This window comes from Anastrepha ludens, chromosome 2, assembly GCF_028408465.1.
Source record: "Anastrepha ludens isolate Willacy chromosome 2, idAnaLude1.1, whole genome shotgun sequence".
In the NCBI taxonomy this organism is placed as follows: Eukaryota; Metazoa; Arthropoda; class Insecta; order Diptera; family Tephritidae; genus Anastrepha; species Anastrepha ludens.
Genome location: NC_071498.1, coordinates 150,647,567 through 150,657,288, shown reverse-complemented (window position 1 = coordinate 150,657,288; position 9,722 = coordinate 150,647,567). Strand labels below are relative to the sequence as shown.

The following is a 9,722-nucleotide window of genomic DNA, read 5'->3' as shown; positions in this document are numbered from 1 at the left end:
TTTATTTTTTAATTAATTTTCCTATCTATTTAAGTTTTGCCATTAAATGCACATATACAAGAAACTCAACTGAATTAAAAAGCTTTTTGCTTCGGAATGGCAGAGTTAAGCATACATTTATTTTATAAAAACTTTCATAATTAGTTTTTTTTTTAATTATTAAAAAAATTTTATTTATATTATTTTTGCCATCAAATGCATATACACAATTAATCAAATTGAAATAAAAAACGTTTAGCTTCGGAATTCCAGAGTTAAGCATAAACTTATTTTATAAAAAAATTCGTAAAAAATTATTTTTAAAACATTTTTCAAAATTCTTATTTATTTCAATTTTGCTATCAAATGGGCATCTATAAAGAATTCAACTGAAATAAAGCAGTTTTATCTTGAAAATTGCAGAGTTAATCATAAATGTATTTTATAAAAAATAATTTTAAAAAATAAAAAAAAAGAATTAAAAATCTTATTTATTTTTGCCATCAAATGCCTATATAAAACTAATTTAATTGAAATAAAAGACTGCTGGCTTGGAAATTGCAGAGTTAAACATACATTTGTTTAATAACAAAATAAAAAAACAAAACTTTTTTTTTAAATTTTCGAATTTCTTATTTTATATTTATATAAATTGTGCCATGAAAAGTACAAATAAAAAATAAAAAAATCTTTGGTTTGGGAATTGGGGAGTTAAGGACAATTTCTTTTTTTTCCAAAACAATATTCTAAAAAAATTTTTAATTTCTTATTTATTTGCTCTTTGTCATTAAATGCAGGGGTCTTAACCAAAATAAAACCTTTTGGCTTGGGAATTAACCCTCCAATTTATTATTTTTTTTATTTATTTATATTATAAAATAAATTCCAAAGAAAAAAAATTTAAAAACTCTTTCAAATTCTCCATTTATTAAATGTTGGCCAGCAAAGTTACATATACACGACATTTTACTGAAATTAAAAAAAAACTTTGTGAATTGGCTTGTTAAACACAATACAATGCGTTGTCCCTATTAAAGAACCCGCTAATGATGGATAAGGTATTTCAAAGGTATTTGAAATGTTTTATTATATTTGAAAGCAAAGAATCCTTTTACTTCAATGTTGAATTAATTTATTTCACAAACTTGGATATAAATACATAAACACAGACATGCATAATATAAATTATATAACTCCACATACAGCAACTTCAATGCATGTAAACATATACAGACCATATACTCTCTTTTAAGCGGGACTGAAAAAAGTGTCCGCTTATGAGAAAGTGTAAAAAAACGTTCGTAATACGTCATAGGAGCATTAATGTGTTATGAAAAGGTTCTCCCCTCAAGATAAAAGAGTTTGTGGTAAGTACACAAAAAAGAGTCCGCATATGAGAGGTGTCCGCTTAAGAGAGCTGTCCGTTAGGAGAGAGTACGACTATTGATATGTACGCAATAAGTAAATGTACATGCCAAGCGCACTAGAATTACAACAATGCAATTACTTAAGTACATATGTAAGTATATTAAATAATAAATTAAACATTTATTTAACTAAGAATCGATTGCAAAAGCAAATGGCCGCTTGTTATTGCACGAGTACAAGCACTGTGAGACTTTCCAATTCAATTCCAGCTGCCAAATCAATTATACCAATCCCATTTCTTATAGTCCAGCTCCTTCTTCAAAGCTTCCACATGCGTATGTCTCGTATTACCGTTGCGCATAAAAATGCGACGGTTACCAATCGGCTGCAATTGACGGAAATTATCAACCAGCGCGCCATCCTGCGTATCTTGCAACTGACGGAAGCGGGCAATCTGCGTATGTAAGAAACAAGAAAGGATTCGTTAAAAACAGGTGCAAAGCCTAGTACAGTTAAGTTCAGTTCCACTTGTATAAATACCTGTTTGGGAGAAATGGGTATGGGATCGGGATAGAGCACCCATGTAATGGCCTCCGAGCAGGGTGGGGTTGTAAGTGAACCTGTAATTAGAGCAAGCAAACAAAGAATTAATTGCAATGTAAGTTTACAGCGGGGGAATTTGTAAATACAAATCGCTCATTTGTTGGCATAACTACATAACTCACTTAAGAAACATTAAAAGAAATACGATAAACGTAGCTTTAAAGTTTTCATTTTATTCTGTCACCCCTAAGTGAAAGTACGCACACCCTTTCTTCTAATGAAAGCACCTCATATAATAAATAGATCCATGATTGCTATATACAAAATAAAAGATTAATTGGTGTTCGTTTCTGCACGCTTATTCCAAAAAAAAAAACATTTTTGGGTTTTGGCATTCTTCCAGCAAACGAGCGATATGTGCACATATGTAGGAAATTATTTGTGAAGCAAATTTAGCTCATTAGCTAAAAATTAAATCATATTATTCCGTATGCATGTAGCAACATTGTCGCCAACCATAAAGCCAGCACATTAGCCAGGGTAATAAAATCTCCAAATTATTCTGCAGTCAATCCCACATTTTTTGGTGTGTAGCCATAGTTTTGGTGGCCAATTTGTATTCATTCGTTGCCATGTTTGGCACTTGTCCACCTGTCAGCGCATGTATATCGGTACATCTACATATCAATTTACATAAATAACTACATCTGATTTTGATCGGACAAGCGCATGTACCTACATATGTACATGGGGATGTGTCTGTACTCGTGCATTCTCCTGACGCCTGTTCAAATATTATTGCGGTGATATTGTTTGCATATTGAATTCTATTTCATGCCATCGATTTTGTTAATTCTACGCTAATAAGCACAGTAACTGGCAGCGTGTATGTATGTATGTATGTATGTATGCTTTTATGGAGGTATGATATGTACTTGCCTTGGCATTCGGGTGGGATGGTAGCAATCGATGTTTGCCTCTCAAATAACTTTAATTTATGTATAAGTAAACATATGTATGCATATATAGAATATTTATGTATGTATAGTACGTCCACATTTTTACACATTTTACATACACGCCGAGCTGTATTGCTATGCATGATGATGGTGATGATAGTATGAACCAAAAGAAGCAAATAAGTCTAATTGAACAAGGACTCGAAAACTACTGGTTTTAGATATATCGCAAGTTATTCATTCTGAAGCAATTTTAACTCCGACTATTTATTATGTAAAAACGAACAAACAAAGGAGCGATTCCATGTCAAGTGATTCAAGTATTTTGTACATTGTCGTCGCTTTTTCTGAAAAGTGGTTTGTTGTTGGCTCAAGTATAATAAAAAGTAAACTGAAATAATTACAAAAAAACTGAAATAATGATGGGAAAAAGCATATTTTGCAGATTTATTCAATAGTGAAAATTTTGGTATAGAGTCTCCCTCCGTTGAGCACTCGGGTCTGACCAGACTGGCTTTTTCGATTTTGGACGTGAATTTAACATATTTCTATTGTAGCTAACGACTTGAGCTTTCAGGTAGCTTTCCAACATTTTATTTTCTATCGATTTACGGATATAACCTTTTAAAAAGAATACTTGAACAGAGCGAAAAAAGCCCAGACCCGAAGGATTTAAAAAAAGATGTCAAACATTTTTATACAAAATGAAGATTAATAATTTTTGCAAATGGCGTTGCACGTCAATCTTATTTGACACTTGTGAATCAAGCAGCTGCAGTATACAAACAGATAAGCAGTGGAGTGCGTAAAGTTCAAAATAAAGATTTTCATCACTCAAAATCATAGTTTTTGTTGGTACTCAGTAAAAAAAGTAGTTCAAAAACAAATAGGATGCATTTTACGCCACTATGAAACTTGCAGCGACTACCAAGCTTAGTCTCAGCTATTAATGGCTCAAAACAAGAACAATGTTTAAGGAGGATATTACACAAAAGCAAAAGAAAATGTCGTTTGCCAAAAATATTTAACAAAAATAAATAGAATAATAAAAAAAAAAAATACCCATTTTATTTCTTAAGTATATTTTATTCTAAAAAATTACAAAAACAAAATATAAAAACTATATTTCACTTTAAAAACACTATACCTAAATTTTCCACATTAAACAAATCCATGAAGCAATAATTAAAGGTGATGTATGATGTATATTCTTCACCCTGTGTCAGGCATAGCTAGCTCAACTTAATAAACCCGTTATGTCCTCTTGGAAAAGTCACTTTTTATTTCAGGGCAAATTCTAAAGAAAAAATATTCAAAAGCATAGAAATGAAAACTTTAACTACAGAGTTAAGCAGGCAATACTGTTTTTGTTGTGCTTTAAAAAGTAGGCCAAAGAGGGCGTTTGCTCATGTCCCAAAAAAAAACAAAATGAAAAGTAAGATTAGATAAAATCCTGCGGCACTTTATTGAAATCAGGTGAAAAAGTTTGCGTTTATCACTTTTCGGCAACAGATTTCGAGATCGAGCCAGATCGCAAGAGGGCGAAGTTATCTAGTAATACACTTTCGACGCCTATCGAAGTTTTATATTGCTGGAATGAGCCTGAGACGGAACATCCTTCGGTTGACGTTTCTACACAAACAGACTTGATCCTTTTGTATTGAAAAAGTGGAGTTTTATTTAAACGCATTTTGATTTAGTTCATATATCGTGTGTTTCACCATCTTAAGGAACGGCTGGTGAAACTTGATAAATTCAAATCACACGCCAGTCAAATACTTTCTGAGGGCAGCCTAAAAAGTTGAGAGTCCCATCAAAACATGTTCTGTATTTTATAGTATTTTGCGAAAATGAAAAATGAGAGTATGTAGATTATTTTATTTTTTTTATTTATTTTATTATTTTGTTTAATTTCTCAACATAGAATACAAAAAAGTGTCCACTCATTTCATTGTGATGCAAAAAAGACGAAAACATGCAGAGAGTTCACGTCACAGCTTAAATGATGCAGTTAAAAACGAGCAACTATTTATTTCTAATTTTTCAAATTTTTAGGTATCTAGTAATTTGTTGGGTATCCTTTATTGTCTATTACACATTGAAGTCTACGTGGCATGGAGTCAACACATTTTTTGTGTATTCGTGACTAATTTTGTTCCACTCTTCAAGTATCCCCTTTTTAAGATCAAATCATCACATTTTCTTATATTTGTCTTCAAAGCCAACCACATGATGTTAAAATCCGATGATTGGGCAGGAATTTCAACAATGTGGGGACATTTATATATTAACTATATTTGTATTATTTGTGACTTATGCTTAGGGTCATTATATTGATAAAAGCAGTTATCTTAATTTTGTAATTTTCTAGCTGTTTTATCCAAATTTTCTTGCCTCCTTATTTCTTCCATTTGAAGACATGCATGCCCAAACTATGACGTCGCCACAGCCGATCTACCATCTGGTTCAAATAAGTTTATTTTTACCTCGTCTGCAAAAAGTACTGTCCTCCAAAATACTGGGTTCTTATTTAGATGGGCACGCAAGCAAAATATCTACTTCTATTCCTTGCACTTACGAAAGTTTTATTACGTACTATTCTGGCACTTAAATGAGCTAGTACTCTCCAAACAGTTTCTAAATGGCAAGTCTTACCCAAATATTTGAATGTACAATTTCAGCATTTCTTTTTTGAAATGCGCCAAAGCCAATTGATGATTTCCTATCAAAGCGGTCCCATGATACATAAAACGGTCACAATGTCAAACTCTCTCTACGAACTCTCACATATGTATATTAGTAAAAAATACAATTCCGTTTGTTGAAATTTACATCGGGAATAGAGGTTACTTTAACTGTATCATTTAAGTTACGGCGTGAATTCTCTGTATGTTTATTTTTTGGTTTCGTTTTTTTTTTTCGAAAGAAGTGTACATGTATTTCATGTTGAGAAATGAAATAAAACCAAATACATAAAATATCTGCATGCTCTGTATCAAATAAGGTGTGAGTGACTGTAGGTCTTCTTCTTGTATGTACGTGCATATTAGCAATTTAGTGGGTAAAATAACAAGTTCATTTTTAAAGCGTAATGTACTTCCAATGGTTTTGATCTTTTGTGGTAGATCGCTCCAAAGACAAACAGCAAAAACGAAGAACTGACGTTCAGATGCAAGGCAACTGTTTTCACTAAGCAAGCTAAGTTAACGGGACGATCTAGTCAAGAGAATTCGTTCGGCAAGATAATTGGATTCACTAGAGTTAATGCCCTTGTAAAGCAGCATTAGGCATTTAACTTTGAATCAATCAACAAATTTTATAAATATTTTTAAGACGAAAACTGATATGTGGTCACGACGTTTTACCGAATACACATATCTGGTGATGTTGTTGCAGAGGATATTAAGTTTACTACGACATAAACTATACATATGTATATGTATAATTCACATCTATACAATAAGGTTGGTAACAGATATGTTTAGCTAAAAGCAGTCATATTTTCTTTGGAGTAAAGTGCTAGTTAATGAAGAATGAAGTTAATGAACGGAGCATATCATAGACAGGCAAGCTGTGTTTACACTGTAAATGAGTTTATTCCACGATAGAGTTCTATTGAACATTATTCCTAGATGTCAACAAATTGTATAACAGTGCTTTCAATTTCACTTACTGTAGTCTTCGAGATGAAAGCCTTCTTGTAAATAACGATACACTGAGATTTGCATGCATTTAAAAGTAACCCATTGTCACAGGCCCACTTGCTGACGTGATCTAAGTCAGTGTTGAGCATATTAAAACAAAAATGGTAGATACAAAAGGGCAGCTGACATATGATTAGACATCATTTGCGTATACATGAATGTCAGAATATTTTAACACACTTTGTGAACCATTTATATGTAACACAAAAAATAGAGAACCCAATCGAGCTTTGGAGAACACCTTTAATTACAGGTAAGTAGTTAAATATAATGTCACCGGTACAAACAGCTTGCACGGGATCACTATTTTTATTAAATGTGATGCAGGCGATGAGAAGTTAAACAAACTGCTGAGTTTCAAAGCTAGAAGCTCCATATTATGCATAGGTATTATTATTATTTGTGTTACATTATTATCATTTCTACATTTGCACACATATGTACATATGTTTGTAGAAAAGTTAATACTACCTTAAGTCTAAGTCTGCCTTCGCAATGACTGCCTCACTTAGCCTTATTTTAATATGTAATTTTTTGTTGCTTGCCTTAAGAAAGCCTTTGAGCACAGTTACAAGCTAAATATTTCATCAATACTTGAGCTCAATAAGTTACACGCAAATACGAAAATTAATTTAATGAAGATAATATGCATGCAGACAACATTGTTAATACGTCTACGTCTGCCTACTACGAACATTTCATTGAATGATAGCCAATTTGCGGAATAATATATGTATGTGCATACATACACATACAAGCATATCTCAATATGTATGTATGAAGATAATCGTATGCAACTTTACATAGATACTACGCACCTATAAATATCTTCATTAGCATTGAGTATTGTTGTAACCTTAATAGAGCAGAAATAATAAAAATATTATTCTTGAGTGGATGTGTTTTTGTGCATTCGGAGTACTATTTGCTGCTTATGTATCTATAATACAGTCGACTCTCGTTAACTCAAACCTGCGATATTATAGGCTGTTGCACAATCAGCATGGCTTTGTTAAGGGTAGATCTACTGTTACGAATTTAGGGTTATTTGCAAATTTTGTCTTAAACCAATTTGAAACAGGCCAACAATGCGATGTCATATTCACCGATTTTTCGAAAGCGTTCGATAGAGTCAGCCAAAGTATCCTACTTAAAAAGCTGGGTTCAATTGGTCTTCCCCCTAGCTTACTCAAGTGGCTTGCATCTTATCTAACAGATAGAACTCAATTCGTTCGTATAAATAACATAAAATCTGATGGCATCAAATTTACCTCAGGCGTACCTCAAGGTCGCCATCTTGGGCCACTATTGTTCTTAATGTTTGGTAATGACATTCCAGACGTTTTCGAGACATGACGTTGTGTGATGCATGCAAATGGCCTGAAAATTTACAGTGGGACAGGGGACATAACTGACTGCATAAGACTTCAAGAAGACTCTTACGCTGGTAAATGCCAGCACATGTCATTCAGTAGACGCAAAGTTACGATTGACTTCGATTACAAGTTGGGGACATAGTTACGAACCATATCAAATGTCACTTCTTGCTAGAACTAATACTTTTTAATTGTCGCACTTGTACCTTAGACTTAGCAATATGTTCCATTTACCTCATCACAAGACCAATTTTAGTCAAAATGAACCGCTTGCACGTGGTAAAGTGTGGTTAAATTTTAAGGGCCGATGTCGAATGTGAACCACACCTAAACGTCAAGTTTCTTTCTGCATTTGATTTAACATTTTTCAATTTCAGACTAACTCAATTTGAACCATGGAAAGATACATAATCGAACAACGCGTTAAAGTTATTCAGGCTTATTATAAAAACGGGCGTTCAAATCAAAATGCATAACGCGCATTTCGTGATTCAGTGATAAGGCACATTTTCCCCTCAGTGGATTCGTTAATAAGCAGAATTGCCGCATTTGGGCGAATGATAATCCAAGAGTGATTGCCGAAAAACCAATGCACCCACAAAGAGTGACTGTTTAGTGCGGTTTATGGGCCGGCGGCATCATTGGGCCGTATATTTTCCAAAATGAGGCCGGTGAGGCAGTTACTGTGAATAGTGTTCGCTATCGTGAGTTGATAACGAACTTTTTATGGCCCAAATTGGAAGATATGGATGTGGACGATATGTGGTTTCAACAGGACGATGCCACTTGTCACACACGCACAACAATGGCTCCTTTACGGGAAAAAATTGATGGTCGAATAATCTCACGTCGCGGCGATGTCAATTGGCTGCCAAGATCATGTGATTTGACACCGTTGGACTTCTTTCTTTGGGATTATTTGAGAGAAAAGGTGTACATCGATAAGCCAACAACAATTCAAGAGCTAAAGGATGAGTTAATTCGGCACATTAACGGCATAGAACCTCAATTATGCCTCAGCGTCATCGAAAATTTTGACCATCGGATGGAGGTGTGCCGCCGACGCCGCAGTGGCCATTTGGCCGATATTTTGTTCCATGCGTAATTGAGCCATACCAGTATTATCATAATAAAGAGAAATGACAATAATTTCTTAAAAAACTTGTATTTTATATAAAATCAACACCGGCCCTTGAAATTTAACCATCCTTTAAAAGGCAGTCTAACCAATTATGCAAAAATTTAGACGTATTCTCTAACTCACGAGAGACTTTCAAGGCAACACTTAATCTGGAGGTACACTTTTTGAATTGTGACTAATGTATCTCACAGTATTGTTTACCAAATATTACATTTAAGCTTTAGTTTTAGTAATCTATTTGAGTTGTACTTTAATTGATGAAAAAATGAATAAATAAATAAATTCAAAGTTATCATGAGTCCCCTACAAAATCTCCTTATATTTCGAATTATGTCCATACATTTTTATGCACTCGGTAATTCGAACGTAAAAATCATTGCTACGACGCGGTAATTCGAACTCATATGGTCAAACACTCAACGATTCAAATTTGTCAAGTTTCTTGGTGTGTTAGTAAGAACTTTGAATTTTGGGGCTCCCTGAAAATACCTTTACTGTGCGTATTACGCATAAAACATAAACACATTTTGACGCACGCTTTGAGGGTATACAGATTAAAAATTTGTATTAAATACGAGTCCTAAAAAGTATACATACATAAATGTTTGACGATGGCTGGAAAGGAAAATAAATTGAGAAAGTAGAAGGAACT

At 33.4% G+C, this 9,722-nt stretch overlaps 1 protein-coding gene across 3 annotated transcripts in view; it reads right to left on the bottom strand.

The window, feature by feature from the left end:
• Positions 1-1,088: 1,088 nt before the first annotated feature.
• LOC128855592 (carbonic anhydrase 15) overlaps positions 1,089-9,722 on the bottom strand; it is a 61,843-nt gene continuing 53,209 nt past the window's right edge. For all 3 annotated transcript variants that reach the window (XM_054090618.1, XM_054090619.1, XM_054090617.1), the window contains exons 6-7: positions 1,888-1,967; positions 1,089-1,801 (exon numbers count right to left, since the gene is read on the bottom strand). In XM_054090618.1, the coding sequence (XP_053946593.1) occupies positions 1,625-1,801; positions 1,888-1,967 (257 nt within the window). In that variant the 3' untranslated portion in view covers positions 1,089-1,624. The remainder of the gene's footprint in view (positions 1,802-1,887; positions 1,968-9,722) is intronic.